At 44.2% G+C, this 26,828-nt stretch overlaps 1 protein-coding gene across 2 annotated transcripts; it reads right to left on the reverse strand.

Annotated features, from left to right (window-relative positions):
• Positions 1-26,828, reverse strand: GLE1 (GLE1 RNA export mediator). 2 transcript variants are annotated; one of them, XM_061604247.1, is made up of 17 exons: positions 26,582-26,828; positions 24,915-25,142; positions 23,256-23,381; positions 21,338-21,486; positions 21,172-21,232; positions 20,837-20,926; positions 20,273-20,527; positions 18,747-19,008; positions 17,417-17,529; positions 15,907-15,976; positions 14,434-14,576; positions 12,113-12,303; positions 9,662-9,791; positions 8,436-8,540; positions 4,896-4,978; positions 1,981-2,044; positions 1-1,259 (listed from the first exon to the last, which is right to left on the reverse strand). In XM_061604247.1, exons 1-17 carry the CDS (start codon positions 26,681-26,683, stop codon positions 1,191-1,193), a joined length of 2,241 nt encoding a protein of 746 aa, XP_061460231.1. In that variant the 5' UTR covers positions 26,684-26,828; the 3' UTR covers positions 1-1,190. The 2 variants fall into 2 exon arrangements, with proteins under 2 accessions (XP_061460231.1, XP_061460232.1); XM_061604248.1 differs by lacking the exon at positions 20,837-20,926.

Below are 26,828 nucleotides of genomic sequence, written 5' to 3' on the forward strand. Positions count from 1 at the left end.
TTTAAGAAAATGTTTAAAATAAAATTTTAATGATATTTGAAGCAGCTTTCTCTGATGATGTATTCTCAGAACAATCATTGTACTAGATTGATACAAAGAAACAGTAATTCAGTGTTTCATGCCTAGTCAAATTCATACAAATCCATTGCTGTCCAGGAGAAACCAACAGCCCTTCCCCCTAGTGAAAAGGCTTGCCACTATATCATGACCATATAAAAGAAAAGAAAAAATCCAGTTAAGTTTAAAATCAATCAAGGAAGGATTCATGGCATAACACTAATATACAAACACATCTTCAACTTTGTTAGTTCATGGGCTTCATGAATACAGAAGTCAATTCCCTCTTGCTTTCATGAAAATTAAAAGCAGAACACTTTGTGGTGACCTCTCCCCTCCCCCCCCCAATACCAATTACAGTCCATATACACATGCTACAAAATCTCACATTTGGAGATTTTGGAAATACCAAATGCTCTCTTTTAGAGAATTGACAGTTTCCCACTTGAACAAGTACAAAATTCTTTAAATAAGCTTTTTCTTTGTTTTGAAGAGCAGAAATCAGTGAGCAGGGTTCTCAAAAGGGAATGTTGCTTTGATGAGCCAAAAAGCATCTACTATGCCTACTCTTTGAACTTTCAGGCAACTGACCGTCACTGTTTCTCCAAATCACTTCAAATTTTTAATTAAAAGTCACCAGTTAGAATGCCACCAGCCATCAGCTTTGGGATATTGTTAATTGACCTATTGGTAAGCTTCATGCTCACTTAATTGTCTTTTGCTTATTTTCTGTAAACCACTTTGAGCACAAATATATCTTTAGAAAATGTGGTACATACTGACTGATTATATTTAATATGCTTTATTGCTGGATCTCTTAAATCATGATCTCAGTTTTCCCTAGACAGGCATGCTACTCTTTTGTCTATATATTATTATTTTTTTGCATTTTATTAAATGTTGGAGTCCTTTGGGACATTGGGACAAACTTGTTCCTATGAGAACCAAGCATATGCTTGGTTTTTAAATGCTTCACAAAATACATTTCTGAAATAAGTTGGCCATAAAGCAGGGTAAACTGCCTGGACATCCTTCTGCATCAGTAGGATCCAAATACCTAAAATTATAACTCTCAAGACACTCGTCCACAAATTCTTGGAGCTTCTAGGAAGGTGAAAGTAGGAGATGCAAAGTCATGACCTCCAGAAGGATGATGGCAAAAAGCCCTTCGGTAAAGGAATTTCTTTCCGTTGTAGACATTTCTGGGAGAGAGGAGGAAAAAATATTTTTAAAATTGGGGCACTCAACTGCAAATCAGCAGACTAATGGACAATAGGACACCCACCTTCCTGCCCCCTGATAATGGCCACAGAAACTCCATAAATTGCAGCATGTGACAGCTTCTACCACAGCGATGGGGAACCTGTAGCACTCTGTATGCTGGAGGGCCACTCTTGCTCTCTGGACCACCCACCTGGCCATTTACTCAAAAGGCACTAATGGCTAGAAGAGGTCTCTTCAATGCCTATTTGAAAGTTGGTAGCTAGAACATGCTCAAGAGAAGCAGATGAGAGTTGTGATGTAACCAGCAAAAGATAAATCAGAAGATTGCAGCTGTCTTAAGAAGTAGGAGCTGGGAAAAGGGGACATGCTCCAGACGGAATATGGTTGCTTGTGGGGGAACTTCTGCTGCTTTGCAGACTAGGCCTGCTTTGGGGTGTTTGCCGTCTCCCTCACATTCATTGCTGTGTGTATTTGTAAGGAAGCATCACACCACTTTTACCAGCAGTCTACAGTGCTCTCTCCTCACAAGGAAACAAACTTTATAGCTGCCCTTGAAGCTTCCTACCAGTCAGGGAAGCAGGGAGCTGTTTGCACAGAAGATTAGAGTCCTGGAAGTATCTGGAAGGGGAGGAGAAGAGTGCAGAATTCAGCATTTGGCTCGCAGCTAAATATTTAAATAACAAGGCACGGAGCACTTACCTCCAAGAACTGCTTGAATCTTATAAGGGAACCCATTTCTCCAGCATTCGTAATTGCTTCTATCCTGCAGGAAATACAAGAAAAGTGCTAACATTAGCAGCAGTGTCTGCCAAAACTGAAGCTTTAAAGTAGTTCAGGAGTCGCTAACCTGTTGCCCGTGAGCACCATGACACCTACAAAAGCCTTCAGTGGTGCCCCAAGCAGGTAGCCTAGAATCTGAGCTTTCATTTTTTTTAAAAAAGGAAGCCTCTAGCCCTCCTAGAAAGAAAGCTGTGGAGCAAAATGTGCAGGTACCCTTCTAAGCAATTTCTGTGAAAGAGCCAGTCTGGCTGCTCCTGCATGTCAGTGTTATTAGCCAATGAGTAAAGTCAGAGCTTCACTCTGGTGTTTGCACACCAGGCAATAGGAATCCCTGGGATCCTAAAGAGCTTTTAGTGCACTTTTCCTGCTCCTGACTTTTTTCCTAGTCCTTGGAATTCTCCATAATTTGCCCTTCCATTTGCCCTCCCAGGATGCATCTTTCCCATGCTGGGTTCACCTGATATCAGGTACTACCTAAAGGTTGTTTTGCAAATACTACTGTATAGTAAAAGTGTGGGTGAATGTTAAAGAATTTCCCACCCTGCAAAAGGCAAATGTAAAAACTTTGCAAAGAAGCTTGGGCAAGTCTCCAACTTTGCAGGAACTAAAGACCAAGGGCTCATTAAGAATTCACTGTATAGTTAACTTACAGTACAAAGAAGTTTCTTTGTGTTCAATGGAGCTTACTTCCAGGTAAATGGGTACAGTATGGCAGCCTAGGCTTTGGTTTAGGGTTGGCATTGGGGAAAAACAGGGTTCTTGTGCCTTTAACAGCTGTATGGCAAGCAGAAATTCAACAGGTCAAGCCTTTTCTAGTACAGTAGGGCCCCGCTTATACGGCGGGTTCCGTTCCGGACCCCCGCCGTAAAGCAGAAATCGCCGTAAAGCAGAACCCATGGACTATAATGGGGCTGTTGTGCAAAAATGACACGAAAACATCGCAAAAGAGCAAAAATCGGCTTTAAAATAGAAAATGAAAGCCGCCGCATTAGCAGAACGCCAGGAAGCGAAGCGCCGGTAAGCGGGGCCCTACTGTATGCAAATTCAATTATGGGAAACACTTCACCATGACTACTCTCTAATGTTGTGTTATGCCATGCCTATTGCGGCAGCCGTTTTGTAACTGATGCCTCCAGCACTCTCCCAAATTCGAAATGTGCCCTCTGGTCCAAAAAGGCTGGCAACCCTTGCAGTAAGTAGATTGAACATGAGCCAGTGATAAGAAGCTGCAACACAAAAGACTCATTTTGTTGTATTAATAGAAGGAATGTATCCATGACTTGGGAAACAGTAGTACATGACTACCCAGCACCAGTTTAAGACCTCAAGTTGAGAAATGTGCTCAGCTTTAGGAGTTTCAATTCAAGAATGATTTTTACAATTTGGAAAGAAGCAAGAATGTTAAAAGAATATAGACAGCAAACCTTACAAAGAAAGGATGAAGGAACTGAACAAGACAGAGGAAGAAATATTGGGACAAGGGTAATACGTTCACTACTTGCAAATATTTTAAATAGAGTTGTCATGAAAAAAATTATGCAAGTCTTTAACACATGAATTATTCAATTCCATGTGCATAAATCCACCTGTGCTCAATATTATATTTCTGAAACATCTTGCTTTTAGGATGACAGTGCCCACTGCAATGCACATGTCTATCTTTGAAGAGGCATTCCCTCATTAGAGTGAAGGGAAATGCCTCTTCTAAGACAGTACCTGTCTTTTACAGTTTTACAGCTTAGGCTAATTATATGACAATAACTGAGTTTAAAAAATGTTGCCCAATTAATTGGGAGGTGTATTTTTAGCCAGTCAGAAGGCTTTTAATCAACTAAAAGTGTGTAGCCCTAAGTACACCTGGAAGGAGCTGGGTACAAAGACACTTTAAAAAGAAAATTTCAGGTAAGTATTAGAGGAAAAAAATGTCTTGGCCACAAAAACAATTTAGCAAAGCTGTGATGGGACGCTGGGTAAATTGCCCCTTCCTTAAAGATTTTTAAAGCAATGGCTGGCAGAGATTTGTCAGGGATACTTCAGATGGCTCGAACTGTCAGGGTTGCACCAATTCTGCAGTTCTGCAGAAGTCAAACATGTGGTGCGGGGTGAAGAATTCAGCATCCTGATCTCAGCTATCATCTCCCATTGCTGAAAGCATTTTTTTTTTTAAAGGGAGACCCTTTTGGAAAAGGCAGCTTAGATAGAGAATAGTTGGCTTCATTTCATGAGCTGCTGTCTTAAAACTGTTTTGATGACTGCTTGTTATTTGTTTTGCTCTTTTTAATCTTGTAAGCTGCTTGGTGTGCCCACAGACAGAAAAGCAGGATAAAAATAATAACTCGAATAAGTCAAAGCTTTTTTTTTTAATTAGCTCCTGAGGCTGCAAACATAAGTCTCCCACTAGAAGCTAGAGGAGGACCAAGTACAATACTGAGTGATGAAGAGGCAGAAGCTTTAGAGCCCTGCATAGCAGCTTCTTCTTCCTCCATGGCAAGTGGAAGAAAAAAATTATGCACAACGAGCAAAATATATCCCAACTGGCCTCTCTTGTAACAGAATCTAGCATTTCAGCAAAATCTGGGTTTGGCTTACAGCCTCAAGTGCTAGCCATCATAGTCCAGCCAACGTAGAGATTTATTATTCAGTAAGCAGCAAATTCCAAGGCAGAAAAACTCAACCCCCACTGTGACTTCCCCATGGCCACTACAGTATGAGTATCAAAAGGGCAAAGGGATGTTGTGTCAATTATCCTGCAGATAGCTGTAAAAAAAAGAGCTGCTCCTCATCCCTGATATATAAAGAAAAGTTTCCCAGATTCTCAGTAATCCATCTTGTACCTTGGGAAATACTCTTCTCTGATAAGGAGGATCACCTTCCAAAACTGCACCTGGTATTGCTTCATAAGAGCATTCCCACAGACCTGTGGAAGACAAAACAGAAGGAAATTCTACAGAGGGTCTAGAACCAGTGGCATTAATGGAAAGATACCAGCAAAAATGAGCTGATGTAAATTCTAAATGTGATACTGCAGAACCTCTGAAGAACAAAGGGCAAGGTCAATATAGGACCGTTGCCAAGTCCACTGCAATCTATGAAGCAACATATTTTTATTTATTAAAATCATTTTTGGTCACCTTTCAAAATGCCTAAGGACAACACCACCAGAAGAATTTAAGGGATAATCAATGAAATGCCAATTGTCAAGAACCACACAGAAATCCTGCCCAAATTTAAAGAGACTGATTTTTTTTTTCTTAAAAGTTGCTTAATTAGTCCCCTTCCATAAGGGAATCTCATATCATATGTAAGAAAGGTCAAATACTGCAGTCAGTATCCTGAGAAATCTGCATAATTTCAATACACAGTTCTTCTCCCACTGCGGTAGTCCACCTTGTAATCAGGCACAGACATTCAGGTGGAGAAAGCAAAACTCAAACCAGGAGAGGGAACAGACACCTTTGCATATCTTTCCATGAAACAATTCAGTTAGGAATGCAGAGATTGATTCTGGCTTTTAACCATATGAATAAATAAAGCTGCAATGTACGAGTCAGGTCAGTCATCCAGCTCAACTCCTATCTGTTGCTGGATTACAACTGACCAGGTCGTAGCTCTGTGGTAGAGTATCCACCTTGCACCCCAGTTTCAGTCTCCAGCATCTTCACATAGGACTGGAGAGCTACTGCCAGTCAGTGTAGGCAATATTGAGCTAGGTAGACCAATGGTCTTACTCAGTACTAAGCAGCTTCCTTTGTTCCATTGGCCATGCTGGCCAGGGCTGATGGGAGTTGGGAGTCCAATCATTTCTGGAGGGCCACAAGTTGCCTATTCCTGGTCTACCATGACTGACAGTGACGTTCCAAGGTCTCAGGCAGAGGTCTTTTCCCACCCCCGCTGTGATTTTTTAACTAGAGATACCAGGGATTGAACCTGGGACCTTGTGCCTACAAACCACCTGCTTTATCCCTCAGCTGTGTTCTGCCAGCAATGCGCCAGCATCACATTTCCCCCCAAACAGTCAACAGGTACATGGCCAAGAAATGGCTATGGCTACTTATGCTTAGTGAAAAACTTTTTATCTCCCACCCAAACAGCCAAATAATTATGCTTTTCTGCTGGCAAAAGGAGGGGCAACTATCAAATATGGGAATCTGGGGACAGAGGGAAGGATAGACCAAAGAGCAGTAGTAAATGCAGGGAAGAGAAGAAACCAGGACTGAAGATTGTGTTGGGAGACAAGAGATGAACAACAGATGCAGCTGGAATAGAAGTGATATCCTGGAAGAACTTGCAAGGCAATACAGGATCAACAAGTGAATTTAAATGCTGCTTAACAGACCACAACCATAACAGAAGCGCCCTAAATTATTTCATAAACTCCATGAGAATATGCATCACCTAAAGCGGCAGCAAGAAAGCCATTATTTTATTCTGCTACACAGCTACAGCATGCTTATAGGAATGAGCATGCTTTTATTACCCTTTGAAAACGGTAGTAAAAAGGTATCAGTTTAGTAATTGGTCTAAAGGGTATTCAGTTAGGCTTTCCAAGGGTATCTTCTCACTTATGGAAAATGGTGGCCTAGCCCTCAGACTCTGTCCCTCAACTTTCAAATTTCAAATGGAGCACCACTAAACTGGTCAGTTAAGAAGACACTGCAAAGGCAAACGTGCGCACGCACACACAATGCATGTCCCAGCAAACTATTCTGCAAAATTGGTAGACTGTAAAGATCTGTTCTGGAGCTACGGTTCCAATATCCGAAGCAGAGGGCAATAAAGGCAGGCCTATTGTGGTGCCTAAAGTTTGGAAACCTGAGCCATCAGCCCAGCTAGCAAAACTTAAATATAGTCAGAGAGTGGTACAGGCCACTGTGATTAACTCTTTGGAGCAAAGGATTGTACATGCATCCTCTAAAGTAGATAGAATGGCGGAGACTGCCAATGAAGCTATGAATCTAGACACAGCCTGCTGTGTCTCAGGGGTATGAAACAAAGCTGTCCCTTGCCTCCACTTTTGTTTGTGCTCTCTTTAGAGCCACTAGCAAACACAATCAGAAATAGTGCTCACAGTAAAAAAAATCACATCAACAGGAAAAGCCATTTAATCAGCATATTTGCAGACACCATAGCCCTCTTTTTATCTCCTACTCAAATAAAACAATACCTACACTGAGGTAATTAAAACAGAGCTGTGGAAAATAGCAAACCTACGTATAGATTACAGCAAATTTGACTTTCTTTTCTTACTTGTGGCATGAGCAGTACAGAGAAGCACCAGTAGAATTATGGAGAAAACAGTGCATGTTAAATATCTAGAAGTGCAAATTAAACAAACACACAAACATAAATAAACCCTGTCCTAATTGCAAAAACTCAATTTTGGAACACTTTTTAAAGAGCCCAATGTGATCTTAAACAGTGGGCAAAACTTTTTCATGTTTGGAGAAGTTTAAAGTTGCCAACTCCAAAATGTCTTCTAAACTTTTGTTTTCAAAGCCTTTCCAACATTGCTGCATTTCTCTTCTTGATCATCCCAGAGTGCAAGACATGGAATACTGAGCTCAAGTTACAGGAAGCCAGATTTCAGCTGAACATCAGAAAAAACTTCCTAACTGTTAAAGCAGTATGACAATGCAACCAATGACCTCGGTAGATGGTGGGCCCTCCAACACTGGAGGCATTCAAGAGGTATCTGGACAGCCACCTGGTGGGTATGCTTTCATTTGGATTCCTGCACTGAGCAGGGGGTTGGACTCTATGGCCTTAGAGGTCCCTTCCAACTCTACTATTCTATGATTCTATGAACTGTTTTACCAAAAGAAACAAGAACAGTTAGGTAAGAACTAATTTCTTCATTCACCAAAGCAAAAAAATCTAGCAAATCTGCCCTTTATTGTAGCTCTAAATGAGGAAAGTGGGTTCTACTGAACCCCAACAGAGAACAGGGCCATGACTAGAGTTGGCTGAAGCTCACTGAGCAAAGCTAGGTAGCTAACAGATTTGCTAAAGAAGACAATTTAAAAAAATGAAAATTGCTATCCACTTATCTCCTTTGCTAATGAGCGCAAGGATGTTTTCAGGCCCAGCAAGCAGCTATTGGTCCTTCTAGAAGGAGACTCTGGGGTGACTCTTGGAACTTTACTAAAGCCTTATCTCCTAAAAATATCTACTGTTCTGTTTGATAAATACTTCCCTAGTATGGATGCATTTATAATCAGAACTGTAAATGTGATCTGAAATGACAAAGATTTTTTGGTCTGGTTTGCTCAGTTACAATCTAGAAATAAAAATTGCCGGAGGACAGGAAAAACAAGCTTTGGGGGGCATAGGAAGCCATGGGGAAAAGAGAAGAAAGGACAGGAATCACCACCTACCTCCAAGAAGTCAAACAGAATTGTAGCCGTCACATCTGCCAGAGGCTCCATGTTCAACATTTGTGCCAGCCAGCACCACGCATGGTTCAGTCCATGTGGGTGAGTCTAAAGAACAAGGGGAGCTTTTCACTGTGCAGTCTGTCATCTCCCTGAAGTATTACCTTACATAGATACCAAGATCTCTGGCCCAATAGGACAAAATGCAACTTCTGATCAAACATGAATAGGATCAGATTGGAAATTGCATTTGCTCCTGCTCCAAAGTAAACTCAGCAGAGACAGTCACCAGTTTCAGCCTATAATGACTTAGGAACAGGGATGGGGAACACGTAGCCATCCAACGGTTGCTGGATTCTAATGCCACTGAAGAAGTTTAGGCTAGAAACTAATTTTTAAATATAGAAGATGGTCAATTAAATCTACTAAAGCAATCCACTAAGGGTTTAACAAAAAAAACACACTTCATAAGCAGAATAAAGACACAAACACTCCAAGAAAAAAAAACACTGGTTGTTGTGCAGCAGATAGAACTGGAAGTGGGTGGGGCCTCCTCCAGCAGAAGTTTAACAAGCTGCTTTGACTGACAGGGCCCTGCCTCTGGAGCAAACAGAAGTTGCTTGTTGCCGTTATTAAATTTATTTATTACCTGCCCTTCATCAGCAGAGCCCAGGTTGGGTTGTAACACTTTAATATTCAATATTAAAAACAGACTTTATCCAATTCAACTCACACTCTGGGATTTTGCAAAATAAATTCCAGTCACTGGAACAGTTATCCTGTGGTCGCACAGCAGGCGTTTCCTTTAAATTAGCTGGCAGTTGAAGTTTAGATGTCACTAAAGGGTGAACCAATACGAATGCATTTAGACATTCTTAATGGAGAAGGCTCTTTGTGGGAGTAAAGCCTTTCTTCTAAAAGAGGGATGAGGAACCTGTGGTCCTCTATATGTTGGACTCCCAGCTCCCATCATCCCTGGCCATTCGCCACGTTGGCTGGGGCTGGTGGGAGTTGGGAGTCCAACATCTGGAGGGCCAAAAATCCCCTTTCCATGATTTAGCTTTAACGAATGTCTTAGGTCTGCTCTTCAAATTAAGTCAAATGATGCTTGAAGAAACGATTATGGCCTGTAGAAACCCAGAGGAGAAAAAATCAACCAGGACTAGGAAGGGAATAGGACTCAAAAAGATCCATCTTGTCGAAATGCATAATTATTACAATGCACGTACCCCTTGTCTATCCCTGTATGGCCACTGCAGCTGAAGAATAGCAGCATACAGACGGATCATCCCAGACATCCGTTTCAGGAAGTTATCCTGCGACTCAACCTTGGAATCTTTAACTTGGTAACCAAGCATCCTGTGTACCAAAAGACACATTTGCTTATTAGCACACCCGATCAAGTTAGCTGGTGCTTTCTGATCCAAGTTTAATTCGATCCAACGCTCAGTTCCACAGCCACATTTCAACACCAAGGTTTAACACCAGAACATACACATTTGGATGTTAACATCAGCTATAGAAAATCTCACCCCTGAGATTCAGAGTGCTTTAAATCCCTGGATGACAGTTTAGCTGGGTCATGGGATGCTAGTCTCATGTCAGACATGGTGCCACTGGAGCACACACAAGGTCTGATTGTCCGGTCATTTTCTACTAACTACCCCAAAATTATGAACTGGCATACTAGTTAACCACTGCTTTCTTTGCTGACCATTCCAAGCTAATTATTCTCCAGTGTAGTCATTTAGTTTGATTACACTTCTTTCCCATCCTAACGCAGGTGCTTACAGTTAGTTGAACTGTACAACAGCCCTTCGATGAAAAACGGGGAGAGGGAGAGAACTTAATGACCTCAGTGAACTTTGAGCTGGGAACTGAACAGGACCCATAATTTTCGCCAACTCTGCCTGCCATGCCAAGCATTGTACTGGCCAGGTCCCTGCCCTGCCAGCTTGGCAGAGGTGCTCAGAGTGCCTTCATCAAGCAGTGGCCAAGGAAGCCCCCGCCCCTCAACTTTTCCTGTGGGAAAGGCAGGCAGGGAATGTGCCAGCCTGACTGCTACTGAATGGAAGCACTTGTCCAGCATCCCAACTGAAGCTTCCAGAAGCCCACAGGCAAAACGGCAACGAACCTTCCTCACTGTCCCCACTCCTGGCAACTAGTACTGAGCAATGTGAGGCCACAGAACATGGGGATTTTTTACTGGTCCCATTCAGTGCCAAACGTTTGTTAGCTTGGCTAAACAACAGTTGATTGGTCTCTCCTCTGCGAATGTGCTTCGTTTCCTTTTAAACAGCCATCTAAGCTAAACTTACTGGTTTTCTTGACTGCCCTGGCCTGAATCACCAAGGCTAGGGGTGAGGTGAGGGAACAAGCCTCTGGGCAAACAAAAATAGATGACTGGTTGGTTTGTGCTCATTTCAGTGGCTTGGCAGTTGTGTGGGCTTACTGTAGTGCAAGACTGCAAAACTTGCAGCTCCTACCAAGCTTAACATAGACCTGAATTGCGGCCTGCCAGATGCTTGGCAACCCGCTGTTTTTGTAGTCCCAGCAGGCAGCAAAACTAGGAGACATCATTAAGCTTGCAGTGGGCTTCTATAACTGGTTTGTGGACAACCTTTGCCTTGCTGGGTGAGAAGGACTGCAGTTGCGCTTAAGCCGTGCCAACAAACCAGCTGAAACTGAACCCTGACAAAACCGAGGTACTGCTCGTGGGAGACAAGGAAAGGTACGGGATTTGGAACTGGTGCTCAATGGGGTACAACTGCCCCTGAAAGACCAGGTCTGCAGCCTGGGGATCATTCTTGATTCCCAACTGTCCATGGAAGCTCAGGACTCAGCTGTGAGCCGGGCAGCACTGTATCAACTCCATCTGATACCGAGGCTGCACTCCTACCTTCCCAGTCACCTGCTCCCATCTGTGGTACATGCCCTGGTCTCCTCTACCCTTGAAAACGGTCCGGAAGTTACAACTGGTACAGAACGCAGCGGCACGCCTGATTAGAGGCAGCTGCCAGCGAGATCACATACCTCCAGTGCTAAAAGAGTTGCACTGGCTACCAGTTGCTTGCTGGGCCCAATTCAAGGTATTGGTTTTGACCTTTAAATCCCTATACGGTTTCGGCCCAGTCTATCTGAAGGAGCGACTCCAGCATCATCAGCTATGCCATCCAACAAGATCAGCCTCAAAAGGCCTTCTCTCTATCCCACCAGTTAAAACAGCTAGACTGGTGAGAACTAGGGAGAGGGCTTTTTCAATTGTGGCCTCCACCCTGTGGAACTCCCTCCCAAATTATCTCTGCCATGCCCCCTCTATGATGAGTTTCCGCAGGGCCTTCAAGACCTGGCTCTTCAGGCAGGCTTTTGGGGCGGGCTAGATTTTATTATCTTGTGTCCAGATTTTTAAAGTTTATTGTATCTGTATGCTTATTTTGTACGTCGCCTACAGTGGCTGGATAGCCAGCCAGATGGGTGACTAAGAAGGAAGGAAGGAAGGAAGGAAGGAAGGAAGGAAGGAAGGAAGGAAGGAAGGAAGGAAGGAAGGAAGGAAGGAAGGAAGGAAGGAAGGAAGGAAGGAAAAGCAGAACTGAAGGGGGACAAATAAAGTAAAGCCAGTTCTTCTTGTGTTCCCCCCCACACACACACGCTCATTAACTTTAACATTTCAATAAAGTTACCTCTGATATTCCTCTAGGGACGTGCCTTCCTTCAGGGCAGGATAGAAAGGGACAGCGTAAGGACACTTTTTGTGCAGATGTGCCAAAATGAGGTCACCCACTCTGGGGTGCAACTCCCAGATGCCTGAAGCCACCACAGCAATGGGGAAAGCTGCCTCATGATGAGAAGCAACTTCTTCCTCTCCTTGTTTCTGCAAAGATCCAAGAGGTGTTCTCCTCAGCCCCCTTATCCAGTTATTCCTCCAAGACAGTTAACTCAGGCTTGTAAGTAGCCACTTGCCCAAAGCAAATTAAATCTGATTCCGTGTGATCAGAGCAGGAAGCTTTGCAAAACCTGGTCCCCCTATATCTTTTCCAACATGTGTATGGAGATGCTGTGGAGGGTCATAGCTCAGTGGAACAGCACATGCTTCATTTTTATTATTGAGGTTTTACTGTGAAATCACATCAGGATATTTTATGGGAAGCAATTCATCAACAGAATCAAATGAAAAAATAAATAAGGTCCCAGATTCAATCCCCATTTAAAAAGGATTATTCGGTAGCAAGACAGGGGGTGTGCGGTAGTGGAGAATCCAAGGTCCTTGAGAGAGGAGCTGCCACTTAGGCTGGATTAGACTAGACAATATTGGGCTAGATCAGGTGTGGGGAACCTTTGGCTCACCAGGCATTGCTGAACTACAACTCCTGTCATACCTGTCCACTGGCCATGCTTGCTGGGGCTGACGGGAGATGTAGTTCAGCAACATCTGGAGAGCCAAAGGTTCCCCATATCTGGGCTAGATAGACCTACGGTCTGACTCTGTATAAGAAGTTTTTTTAAAAAAGCATACATGGGAGCGTGGATACATAGGATGGGCTAGTAATGTACGGCTGCAGGAACTGATTTATATCCCGTATTTCCACCTAATAGTAAGACACTCAAGGCTGCAGAGGAGGAGGAACTGCAGCAGCCACAGCAGCAACATCTAAAAGTATGGGCTGTGGACATTCACCATCACTACCCTCCCCAGCTTTCTTCAGTTAACACCACTATTAAAAATGTGCATTATGCAACTTTATGTGGAATTAGTGGCTGAATTTGCTTGTCTTCCTGCCTCCCCATCTCTTCTTCCTTTTGCATTGTGTCTATTAGATTGTAAGCCTAGAAAACGTTAGGCGCTTCATTAAACATTCAACATCACTGAGGTTTTGAGACCAGGAAATGTGATGTCTGAATTTAGTCAACGTTTTCATTCAAGCATCACTTAAGCAATTTCCTAGTAGGTGAAAGAGTTGCAGGGATTTTTATATTAATTTATTTACATCCTATCTTTAAGGACGCAAACCCTTCCAATGCAGCTTACAAGTAAAATCAGAATACATTTTAAAGTAAAGAGTTTAGAGTTACAAGGATAAAGGAAAAGGGCTAGCTCAAGAGACCATCATGCCAACTGCTACCCATTAGCCTGGAGGGAAAGGGGCAGACAACCAATGGGTGCCCTTACTTAGGACTTTAGTGCCTGGATGACAAGGAACGCGAACCTCAGTGGCAACAGCAGGGAACCTGTAGCCCTCCAGTCACTTCAACTCATGCAGCAAGGCAAACAGACTGGAGAAAGTGGATTCCAATCAACACACACCTGCCTCTTTCCCGAATCAGGAGGGAGACCTAGTGGGGAAGGGTTGCAGCTGAGCAGTCAAGGCCATGGTTTGCATGTGAAAGGTCCTGGGTTCAAATGCAGCAACTCAAGGCAGGGCTTCTGGAGAACTGCTAACTGGCACTGAAGGAAACCCTTGTGAAGGAAAAACCAATGGTCTGACCAGCGGCTTCCTCTGTTCCTGTGAATCACCTACCAGAAAGAGAGAGTACCCACCAAAAAGCAAATGTATCACCTAACCCAGGGGTGGCCAGAAGGTAAATTGGGACCTACTGATAAATCTCTGGGCAATTTGCAGTGGGTCAGCAAAGGCCTCTGATTTCCAACTATTTAATAATAGCAACAACTAAAATGTTGTCCCCTGCCTCTGAATTAGGTTGCTGGGGGTGGGGGAAAACCAGGAGTAGATTATTGTGTGAAAGGACTTGTGAACTCAGTTTTCGTAGAGATCACAAATGCCTGGGCTAAGAATGTGCTAAGCATGTGCTTAGGGGCACCCTGTTCCCTTCATTCTTGGAGCATGTTTGTTTGCCTGCCTGAGCGAGCCACTAGTTTGCCCACAGCTCTGGCAGTGGATCTCAAAGGTCTAGTAAAAAACAAAGTAGATCCTGAAAGTCATACTAAAGTCTGCCCACCCCAATCTACCCATCCCGAGCAAGAAAAAAGTATGACGTTCCTCACCACAAACTTCTCTGCTAGTTTGAAATAAGCAAACTCCAGACCTTCAGGATGCTGAGTAACTGACACATTGTGACCACCACAGTGGATGGACTTTCCTAACAGGAGGTTATTGATCTTTTCAAATATCTCTTTCAGCTGGGAACCTATGAAGACAAGCAGAGAAGACTGAATGAATGAACGAAAGAAAATTAGATTAAGGTAGCAGCCAGGTAGTGCATCCACAATTACCCACTTATGGTGCATTTATCAGCTCATTCCCAAAAATGAATTAATTTTAAACTATTTGGGTTACCACTCAGAAGATGACAGCTTGCTGCTGGAAAAATAGCATTTTCCATCTATGACGTGGATGATGCACAAACAAAAAAGTCAGCTATGACAAAATTAAATTATGTAAGTGATAAAGAGGGAGTGAGTGAGGGAAGGTTTGACATGTACTGGCACCCCTTAATACAAGCAGGCAACCTTTTCTTCTCTGTCAGGGGGCGTATGCCTGCAGTGGGTGGTGCCAGAGCTGATGATGGGCTGGGCAAGGGATAAAAGTGTTTTGGATTAACTAATACAGAATAAGAGCACACTCATTCAGCCTTCACCATGGCTACCTCAGACTAAAATTCCCACGGTCTACTCAAAAGTAAATCCCACTTGGTTTCATAGAGTTCCTCTCATATAAGTATACATATGATTCTTCCCCACTTCTGGAAACCAAATGAAAGTAACTCCTCTCAAACTTTAGTGTTCTATATGTCCACATATCCACATGCACATGCATGAACACACTGTGGAAAATTATTCTCAGACAATGGGGGGTGGGGTGAACCACTTTTCCCCAAGCCTTATAGCCAAGAAAAAAGTAAAAGAACAATTTATTTTTTGTCAAAAAAATACTGCCCCTTCCAGTTGTTCTGAAATGACATAAAGGAATAAAGAGTAATTTATTACTACTATCCCACTCTTCCACCAATGTGCCTGGAGTGGCTTAAAAATGTGAAGAATAAGGCAATACAAGTATAAAGCATGAATAAAAAAAATAACGAAAAACAGCAGGGCACAACCCATAAGACCACCGACATTAACAACTGCCAGCAGAAATAACAAGAACGTTAGAACTGGCAGCAGCAATTTTTAAGACGTTCCAAATTAAAAGGCTTGCTGAAATAAGAGTGTCTTAATTTTTTATGGAAGACCCTCATGAGGGAGCTCGATGTATTTCAATCAGGACAGCATGCCAGAGCCAGAGCACTATGATCAAACAGGCCTTGACTCTCCTGCTCAGCCAATGAACACCTCAAGACGGCACCAAGAGTGGGGCCTCTGCAGCCAATCTTGAGTTCCTGGTAGGTCTATATGGGAGTAAGTAAGCGGTCCCTAAGGCAACCTAGTCCTGGGCTGCTTATGACTTTATTAGTCATTAAGCACTGCTGCAGCAGACAAAAGGTTTCTTACATCTTCCATGATGACGTGAACCCTCACCTGCTCTGGTAGATATCTGGCTAACTGGGATGGTAGCTGCCTTCTGTAAATCCATCTTTATTTTCTTCTCCTGAAAAAGAAGGAAATAATCACAAACAAGGCTCTGTCCAGGTTTCAAGACGCTCATTTGTCACAGCAAAAAGGTGTCCTGAGGGGTGGGGGAGGTTCTTTCAAATGAGCAGCACTCCCCTAGGAGGAAAAGAAAAGAGCCTTGCAGAGCAAAATGGTGACCAATTACCCCTCTCGTGGCAAAACAGGCACTGGGCATTGCACTGTAGATTGCCTCCTTTTAAGCAGCAGTCGTCAAGGAGGGCCCAGAAGGCAGGACAGCGAAGAGACAGGCCTCACAGACAAGAAGGTTTAAGTTGCTGTTTGCTTAAGGAGCAGAGAGGTGAGGAAGACAATTTCACATTTATAATTATTTCTTAAATGGTGATGATTTATTTCAAATGCGCTTAAAATTACTAAGACAGTCCCTGCAAGCCGGCTCACAATCTAAAAGACACAACATAAAAGGGACAGACAGGGAAGAGGACAAAAAGAAAAAATCTCTATGCCGCTTTCTCAAAAAGCGCAGATAGTTTGCGTGTCTGCAGGGCCACGCCGAGGATTGTTCCTGCCAGGATCCCACACTCCATCAGGGGGCCCCCTAGCAAGAGTTCCCTGGGCTTGCCCCTCCTTTTCACCACTGCAGCTTGCTTCTCACTCTGGCTCAGAGGGGATGAGTAAGCAAGCAAAACAGCAGGGGTGAGGGGAAGGTGCTGCCACTCCCTGCTTGCTCATTGGCGCCGACTGGAAAGCAAGCAGGGGGCAGCAGTGCTGGGGCAGAAGAACAGCAGACTTACTGACGTTGGGGGAGCACTGAAGGTGTTCTTCATAGAATCATAGAATAGTAGAGTTGGAAGGGGCCTATAAGGCCATCAAGTCCAACCCCCTGCTCAATGCAGGAATCCAAATCAAAGCATTCCTGACAGATGGCTGTCCAGCTGCCTCTTGAAGGCCTCCAGTGTCGGAGAGCCCACCTCCTCTCTAGGTAATTGGTTCCATCATCATATGGCTGTAGCGGTTAGGATGTTTTTCTTGGTGTTCAGTGGAAATCTGGCTTCCTGCAACTTGAGCCCATTATTCCGTGTCCTGCACTCTGGGACGATCGTGAAGAGATCCCAGCCCTCCTCTTTGTGGCAACCTTTCATGTACTTGAATAGTGCTATCATATCTCCCCTCAGTCTTTTCTTCTCCAGGCTAAACATGCCCAGTTCTTTCAGTCTCTCCTCACTAAACATGACCAGTTCTTTCAGTCTCTCAGTTCTTGCCCCAATTCCCCCCAAACCTGTGTATCATATCGATATCACTGTGTATCATACTGAAAACCCTACACAGCCTGAGAACACTATCTCAAAAACTCCCATATGAGCCCGTTAAGAGGATTAAGTTCAGCTGATTTTATATCGCCATGCACACACCTCCATATACTGGCACTAATTCACAGGAGGCCTCAGGGTGTCGTTACCTGGCTGTCTTTGCTGCTGCCCAACCTGCTGAAGGAAGCAACACACTGTTCGGACTCTTTCTGCAGCTGCTGGTACCACTGCATCGTCTTCTCTTCTGCCTTCACCTGAAGCTCTGGAACAGATTGTGATGCGAAAACAACACCTTAGCACTAGTACAGGGGTGGCAAAGCTATCCCAGCCCCAAGGCCCCAATTTCTTCTGGGCAACCTTCCAGGGGTCACATGGCAGGGGTGGAGAGAAGCAAAAGCAGAGGAATTAATGTGAGGTTTGCCTCTGTACAGCAGGCTAGTTTCTACACACACCCCTCTTTACGGTTTATCAGAGTCAAGGACATATTCCAGCCAGGCAAAAACATTCAAGGAGGATGCAGAGCTGGGCTGGTGAGGGGTGTGGCCTGAAGACACAGTGTGCAGCATGAGGAGAATCCTGAAGGCCAGACAGAGAGGCTTGGGGGAGCACATGAGGCCACTGAGCCTGAGCTTCCCTACTCCTCCACGGGAACATTCAGGCATCCCAAGATTACCCTCTAGAAAGCATTAGAAAAACCAGCAGTTGCACGTGCCCCTCTGCCAGGAGAAACGTAAAAGATGCATGCAGGGGTGACTCCAGGCAAGCAAAGGGGCAGCAAAGGCCATTATTAAGGGAGCGGGAATTTTGCTATTTATTTACAGTAAAATGCACTGTTACTGAAAGCTGGAGGAGCCTCAGCTACCCCTTGGGCACGTGTTCACTATTTTCAATACTGTATTCCCAAGCTTTCCTCCATACCTCTGGAGATTCAACTTAGCTTTTTAATGTTTATATTTATTAACACAATGTCCTTAATAGAACATTTAAAAAAAAACACACACAAAGTAAGCAGACAAGCAGACAAGCCTTAGCCAACCCACCCTTCCACCTGCCAGCAAATTTCCTCTTCCTCATATACTGAGGGTCCCTCAACCCTCACTCAGAAGAGACTTTTCAGTAGGGGCCACAGGAAGCTGTAGGGAAGAGAGGGCTGTAACCCTCCCTTGACTGAATTTGCACCCTTACTGGCTGAAGAGTTTAGAGCGGCAGCAGCCAACATGGTGCCCTCCAGAAACTGCTGAACTACAACTCCCATCAGCCCCAGGGAGCATGGCCAACGGTCAGGGATGCTGATAGTAGTAGTCCACATCTGGAGATCATCACACTGGCTACCCCCAGGTTTAGAGATACAACTTCTCCATTTGGTTGTCTGGGTTGGGTTCTGTATTAAGAAGACTAATGGCACAACACACAATATTTATTTCACTACCTAGATGGTACAGGAGTAAAAATGAGCCAGAAAGATGTGAATGAACCAACCATCCTTCTGAGGTTTTCCTCCAATATGCTTCCCACGATCTGGAACTTGGGTTTTCGCCAGCTCCTGTCTCTGCAATTCCTCATTCCTCTCTCTTTCTGCAGCTGCTGCTGCTGCCGCCGCCGCCGCCACCGCCTCTTCCTCATGCCTCCTCTTCTCTTCTATGGCAAGAGCGATTTCCTCCTGCATGTTAGAGATTAGCCTTTGCATTTCCAGCAGCACTTGTTCAGCGGAAGCCACATCTGCCTGAGCAGGGAATGCTCTCTGCCAGAAAACAGGAGGGAAAGCAAGCTTAAGTAAGCACAACAGTTACTACCAAATGCCTTACAGACTTTTCCAGGACAACAAACTAGGAGGGGGCCAACACTTACTTTAAAACAACTCTTCCTGGTACCTCCCCCACATACACATTATCAACATTTGGCCACGGAACAGAGCAGGGAAGTAAATTAAAACGAAAACAGCACCATCCTGTGCATGTCTGCTCGGAGGGAAGCCCCTTTAATGGGACTTAGTCCCAGGAAAGCGTGTTTAGAATTGCGGCCTAAGTGTGCCTCCTCCTGGAATTGCACCGCTGAAAATTGTTCTAGAGATTGGCTGAGGCAGCACCGCTAGAAGAATTTTATTACTTTTATCCCACATTCACATGACAAAATTACAACCAATACGCTAAAGCGTAAGCGGCAAACAATCCTCATACAGTTTAAGACAGCCTTACCCAACCTGGTGCCCTTCAGACATAGCTGGGCAACAATTCCCATCATCTTGGACCACTGCCCATGCTTAACGAGGCTGATGGAGTCCAGGCAAAAACATCTGGAGAGCACCAGGTTGTACAAGGAACAAAAGCAACAAGATTAAAAACCCTGGCACAGCTGGGAGAGACTACCTGCCTGAAACCCTGAAGAGCTGCTGCCAGTCAGTGTAGACAAAACTGAACTAGAGTCTCAGCCAGTGAATCTGACTCAGGATAAGGTAGCTTCCTATGTCCCAAATGGTAAAACTCAAGAACCAGATGCTCGCTGAAACGATAGTTTTCAGTAAATACAGAACTCTTCATTCCTGGCAGCAAGACTTTCCAGAGCAAGCACCAGGAGGGTAGGGAAATAGGCACCCTCGTGCAGATTCTACCACCCAGGCGTTACCTAAGCTCTGCCTTCCTACAGTCAAGAAATGAACTGGCCCCAGCCGGCTATGCTCAGACTAACAGTGGTGAGCGTGAGGAGTAGAAAGGAACAAAAGAGAAAAGCATTATGGTGACGAGCCACGCCCTAAGTCAGGGATAGGACATAGTCACCATCCCTGGCCATTGGCCAGGCCGGCTGAAGCGATGGGAACTGTAGTCCAACAACCCCTGGAGAGCCATGGGTCCCCACCCCCCAACGTAACAAATTAGGGTTAAAGGTGGATCTGGGTCTAAAAAGGTTAAAGAATATCGGGCAGAAAAAATGCTGGATGAGATGACCCAGGAAGGCTGCTTTTTCTTGAGAAGTCTGAAAAGAGAAAAGCTCTCTTGAAAACCCTTTACCTCACTGGTCATGCGGACAAGCCCCGACACTTCCCCACAGATCTGATTGCCACGGTTACTGTACACCGAGAGGTCAATCCCTGGCAACTCTTTATGCCTGTAATTGAGGCCAATCTGCTGGTTGATCCGCAAGACCTCCTCCTGGATAGAGTAGAGGCGACGTAGACGTTCCTGGCTCTCTTCTCTACGCTGGCGCTCCAGCTCTTCTTGCCGCTGGCGCTGCTGTTCCGCTTCCCGTAATTTTCGGCTTAAAAGCTTTTGGAGGGAACAAGAGGCTGCTTTAATGTTAGGAGTTTTTAGGGAAAGGGCTAAAAATTAAAGCGAGAAGGTATAAGGTCTTCCACGCTCTCTAGCCAAACTCTAGCGCTGCAGAGCCAGCCAGAATATCCAGCACAGTTCAGGGAAGCTCCACCCATGAAGGACACTGACTGCTGCCTGGCACCACTTCCTACGGGGAGGATATTTCCCTCCGTGGTTGATGTTGGTGAAAGGAGCCCCAACCCACAACAAGGGGAACCTACATTTAATTTGGGTGGGGGTTTTGTTGCTGTTTTTTCCACATACACCTATCTTCCGTTCTGTAACTCTTCCTTTTTCTCCTTTCCTCCCTGTTTGTCTTCTAGTCTTGCGCTCTCCCCACCTCTTTGTCCACATCTTAAAAATGTAAAACAGACAAGACAAGGGTGGACATGCTGCTGGCGCAACCAACCATAGGCCAGTAAGGGCATGACCTCATTTTGGGTCACATGCTGCCAGCTAAGGCCCTAGGCCATACCAGAGGCAGACCACGGACAGGCAAAGAGTGGAGTTAAAGGGCCTTCTTCCCCTGCTCACTCTGCTCATCGTAGCTCCCGCCCGCCCCCTTACTTGCATCAGCTTAGTCTGCCCCGGGCCCAGACCTTTGCTCTGCGCTGATGTTCCTCCTTCAGTTTTTCTTGCTGCCCTTGAGCTTCTTTGGAGCTGAAACATAAACACAAGCAGCAGTTGGGACCGTGGCAGAATACATAAAACCTGGAATCGAACTGTCCCTGTCAAGATATATGTAAGATGATGGGAGCCTCTCACCTCTTCTCTATCTCCTGCTGCAAGTGTTGATATTCCTGATGCTGTTTCAACTCCTTCAGCTCATCAAAGCGCTTCAGTAATTCACTTGCCTCCTCAGCGGCAGCCTTCACCATCTGCTCTTGCAGGTCCAAACGCTGCTCGAGTTCTTCCTGAAGAACAGAAAGAAAAAAATTGGAGGGGGGGAGAGATGTGTGCGTACGTACACACACACGAACAAACAATACTCAATACATTTAGATACACTACATCAATGCATGTAAGCATGCTTGGTTTGCATTCATTGCCTTACCTGAAAAATAAACATTTTTCAAGGAATCTGAAACTTGGTGACAGGGACTTGTTCAAATGACAAGACGAGAGATGCAGATAGTGGGAATAGGTGGTGTGCTGGGCAAGGGAACGGCACCTTTGCCAGTCAGTAACGTAGTCCCATCACCCTGAGAGATGACGCTCTGTGAAAGTTCTCTTGCCTTGAAGCAGGCAGGTCTGGAACTAAAGGAAGCATCTCCCACTTAAGGGGACCATGCACAAACTGATCTGCATAGCCATCCCCAAAGGAAGTGAAAGAAGTAACCCCTCTTGAATAACTTCCATCCCTAAAGGAGAATTCACCAGCATGCCTATGCATTTGGCAAGCTTTTCTCCAGGGCTATGAAAGACTCACAGGCAGCTGTTCATTCCCCACCCACCGACCCACCCTCCTCACTGCTCAGTTTCACAGTCTAAGGGATCAAGAATCTACTTATATTTGCATAGTACAATGCAAGATCAAGAGAGACCTGAACAAATGTACTGAAGAAGTTCCCCTTATTAAAAGCTTTGGGAGTGACCAAGCTAGGGAAAAAAGGACCATAATGCTTTCATTTCAAGCTTCATCTTAAATTTCTAGTCACAGTTGACTGGGTTTTTTTTATTATGATTTTTTAATTTAAATTCCAGACACAGTATTTGATTAAATACAATAAATTCTGTTTCAAACCCTGTTTATACATGCTGCAGGTAATATCCAGCAGCGCTAACTATGTACCCAATACACAATGTATTTACCATGGGGAGGGCCATAGTCCATTGGCAGACAGCATGTTTTGTATGCAAACAGTCTTAAGTCCAGTGCCAACGGCCTTAGGGAACTGAACTGGAAAATATCACCTCCTGCTGCTAGTCAGAATAGATCAGGAGTGGTGAACCTGTGGGCTTCCAGATGAATTTGGAGTCCCATTACCCCTACCTAGCATAGCCAATATTAGGGATAATGGGTGTTGTAGTCCAGCAACATCTGGAGGGACAGATGCTCTCCACCCCGGAGTAGATGATATTAGGCTCCATGGCTTGACTCAGATAAGCCATCTTCATATGTTCCCATGCCATAAATATCATAAACGAAGTTTCTATGGGCACCAAGTCAATTCTACAAAGTCTCTTCTGCCACTTCAATGTCAAAAACATTGCATCTCAAATTATTCCCTTCAGAAGGTTAATATTTTCAGAAATACATTTTGATTAAACTATCTGTTCCAATATGCTTACAGAGCAGTTCAGATTCTCATAACACTTCTTTATTTTATTTAACGCTTCCTTTCCTGCACAAAATCTTGCCAAATATGTCAAGTTTAACTATATATATTCCAGATCTTTTTTAGCTAACCTGCCGGGCAACAACTTTTGATCTTTCCATTTACTGGCAAATTTGATTCTTCTTCTGATTCAGAACAAATGCAAGAAAGTAATTTCTTGATGTTTGCATCAAACCATCTACATGCCAAGCACTGACCTTACTGGTGACATGGATAATAAATATGAAGATCCGTTCTTTTTTCATTTGTACCACATTTAGGTGACATGTGACCTTTCAGCTAGTGTACACCAGCTCCTTCAACCACACAGTCCAATCTCCCTCTCAGGCCAGGCTTTTATTTACCTTTCCTTTCAACTTCTGGATTTCCTCATGCAAACGTATAAGACCCTCAATCCCTGTGCCTTTTGAGACTGGAGGTACAGTGAAGGTTTCCTGGATATTCTCTGGCACACTCAGTTTCTTGTGACCCTGCAGAGTGTGGAAAAGAGAACAGGTAAGGAGCTGGGCTCAAGATTGGGAACCATGAAGGAGCAGGAGGGAACAGCTGGAGAAAGGAATGGGCAAACAGCTATGCAGGTCATAGAAGCTCAAATCAATATATTAGTGGATCTTGGACCCTCACCTGCTTCCAAGCAATTTATACTGTACATGAAAATAAAATCTCATATAACCCGCAGCTGAACAAGCAAAGAAAATAGCATTCCCTTAAGGCACATATATCCTCACCTTCATAGGCCTTTCAAGAAATATAGCCAACTGTAATTACGAAATACAAAAAAATAATTATAGCAACAAGCAGAATAAAACAGCAATAAAGATAAGGATATAACCAGCGACATAAAAAGTCATCACCCACTAAAAGCCCAGGGGAAAAGCTAAGTATTCGATTTTTATTCTGCATTTCAGACAAATATTGTCTCCCAAAACAGCTCAAGTCAGGAACATAATGGAGACACAGGATCTGTCCTCACGCTTACAAAGTAAATATTTTATGTAAAATACATTTTGATGACTAAGTGGTATATACATCCTGATCAATATAATAAATAAAGAGGCCACACACACACAAAACGGAAAGGGAGTGGAAGGAAATCAGTTTGACAACATCAGAACAAAGTGGTGAGCTGTAAACAGATATTTCCATGAATTGGGACTGGGATAATCTTCCACTGCAGGTGGTTTTGCTTGGAAAAAAGGACTGCAACTGACCAAGCAGCTGTGGTTCCTCTGTGCTGTGTCCATGCTTTTTTTTTTTCCGTAACAGGACTTTTGTGTTCACCCAGACCTTTTGAATAACTTAGCTGGGTCTCTCAAGGTATGTTTACAAATCAATCAATCAATCTGTGTTTTTAATTTGGCAGGGAGGGCATGGTGAGTTTCATTTTTTATTTTACTATTGCTACTACTACATTTGTTAGTCATTTTATTAAAAAAAAAGTCTCGAGTGACTTAAGATAAAATACAGTACATACAGATAAGAACAATTAAAAACCAGAAAAAAATAAAAAAAGTTGCAATACAAAATACCTAAAACTTTTATCCAATAACATAATAAAAAGGGCATATCCTACCCCGCCAAAAGATGAACACCACTGTAAAGGCCAACTTAGTTATCAAAGGTCTGAGTCAATACAAATGACTTAGCCTGGCACCTAAAAATTGATAATGATGGCACCAGGCACATTTCCCCGGGGAGAGTTTTCCACAGATGGGGGTTGGGGACACCACATCCTGAAAGGTCCATTCTTGTGTGGCCACCTTCCGCACTTCCCTCAGGTTTTATGTTTATTTTGTATTTACTTTGGGTTTTTACTCATTTGTTGTAAGCCACGCAGAGAGCTTTTACACCATGGGGCAACATATAAATGCTGATAAATAAATAGATAGATAAATAATACTGCTGCTTTGGAATTTTCACTCCAGTTTCATAAGCCTAAAAAGAGAGACTCTTAAAAACAAGCTCCTGGCTAAGGCTCTTGGGACTGCCACAGAGGGTATTACCTGTGTATTGCTTGGTGCTTCTGTTGAGGCTGGTGTGGAAGCCAGCTGGCTGGGAGGAGAAGCACTGATAGTGAGGGAGGATAATCCGTGTGCAAGAAAAGCTGTTTCATCAGGTTCTAAGCCCACAGAGGCAGCCATTTCCTTTGGAGCACAGGACAGCATTTTTCCCAGCACCCAGCCCGAGTAGGGAGACAGCTCAGGAGGGGCTCTATATCCTTCCAGAATTTCCTAAAGACAAAATATTGTATGTGCATCATCAAGGACAGAGAACAGCTGGCCAAAGTTGCACCAGAGAGCTGGCATGCTGTAGTGCAGCCTTCACCAACCTGATGCCCTCTAGGTGTTTTGAATTACAACTCCCATTAGTCCCATCTAAGAAACCCAGGCAAGGGCAAAGGAGAACCTGGGATCAAATCACCACTTAGTCAACCGAGGACCAGCACAAGGTATTTTGCTGCCTGAGGTAAACAGCACCCATAACACCCCCAAGTCAAATCGCAGAGCACCCAAACCCAGTCAAGTTATTGGCACTACCTGAGGCAGAAAATCCCACAAGCACTTCCCCTCCCTCACTTCACCTCACCAGCAGTAAAAATACAATAAAAGTGACATAAATAGCCATTTGCTGCCCTTTCATGACACCCAAGATCCACATCACTCTCTGCCTTATAGTAAGGCCAGCTTTGGCAACATGAAGGGTGGCATTCAATGCTATTTCTATTAAGAGTACCTGAAAGATCATCTTACCCCTTCTATAACCAGTAGATCACTGCACTCTGCAGGTGAGGGTCTCCTGCAGATATGTTATCAGGAAATCCATTCCGCACAACATAGGAAGTGGACCTTTAGTGTAGTGGCACCTACCCTTTGGAATTCCCTCCCTTTAAATATTGGGCAGGTGCCATCTGTTATCTTTTCAGTGCCTACTGAAAGACCTTCCTATTTCAACAAGCCTTTTGAGTAGAGAACTTATCCCAGGCTGCATCTGTGCTGGAATTGCTTTTTTACATGTTTTAAAGCTTTGTTTTAATATCTTTTTAAAGATGTTTTGTTTTAATATATTTTAAAGTCTGTTTTTCAGATGCTTTAGAGTGTTTTTGGTGTTTTTGTTTGCCGCTCTGAGCTCCTTCTGAGAGGAAGGGCAGGATATAAATTTAAATAATTTAAATAATAACAATAATGGGTTGTGTCCAACTAAGAGAAGCCCCTTTGAAATTAAGGAACCTAAGTTAGTCATAGACCAAACAAGAGATGGATTGACTCATAAAGGATGCCACAGACCAGAACTTTCAAGATCTGAACAGAGTAGTTTATAACATATGCTCTTGGAGGTCGCTGATTCATAGGGTCGCCATAAGTCAAGATATCGACTTGAAGGCACATAACACACACACACAAGTTAATCATGCCTGTTAGCTTCAATGGGTCTACTCTGAGTGGGACTAGCGTGGGATACCACCCACGGAAGTCAAAACAGACATGACTAACTTAGGTACATTAATGTCAATGGGTCTACTCTGGGTAGGGCTTAGCTGAATACAACTAACACGTAGTCTGAGGGTTAAATGGAGAGAAGCCGGGAGAGAGAAACCACTTTAGGCGGGCGCTCCTGACAGGCAAAGCAGGATGTAAATGGGATTCATGGGTCGGCGGGGAACGCCACGCACCTGCCCCAGCGCCGGGCTCCAGCCTGGGCAGTAGGAGAGGCGCCCTTTGCTGCTGCTTCGCAGGGCCTCCATCGTCTCTATGCGGAACCGCTCCCACGGCATCTCGCGGCGGGCGGCGGGCGGCGGAGGCAGAAGGAAAAGAAAAGAAAAGCCGCCCGGATTCTACCTCAGACTGAGCAACTCAAGTGCTCAACGGTCACCCCAGGCGACGGTAGGCCCGCCCCTTGGACCTCTCCACTGACCGCTT

The sequence above is a fragment of the Rhineura floridana genome, chromosome 20, assembly GCF_030035675.1.
Source record: "Rhineura floridana isolate rRhiFlo1 chromosome 20, rRhiFlo1.hap2, whole genome shotgun sequence".
NCBI classification, from domain to species: domain Eukaryota; kingdom Metazoa; phylum Chordata; class Lepidosauria; order Squamata; family Rhineuridae; genus Rhineura; species Rhineura floridana.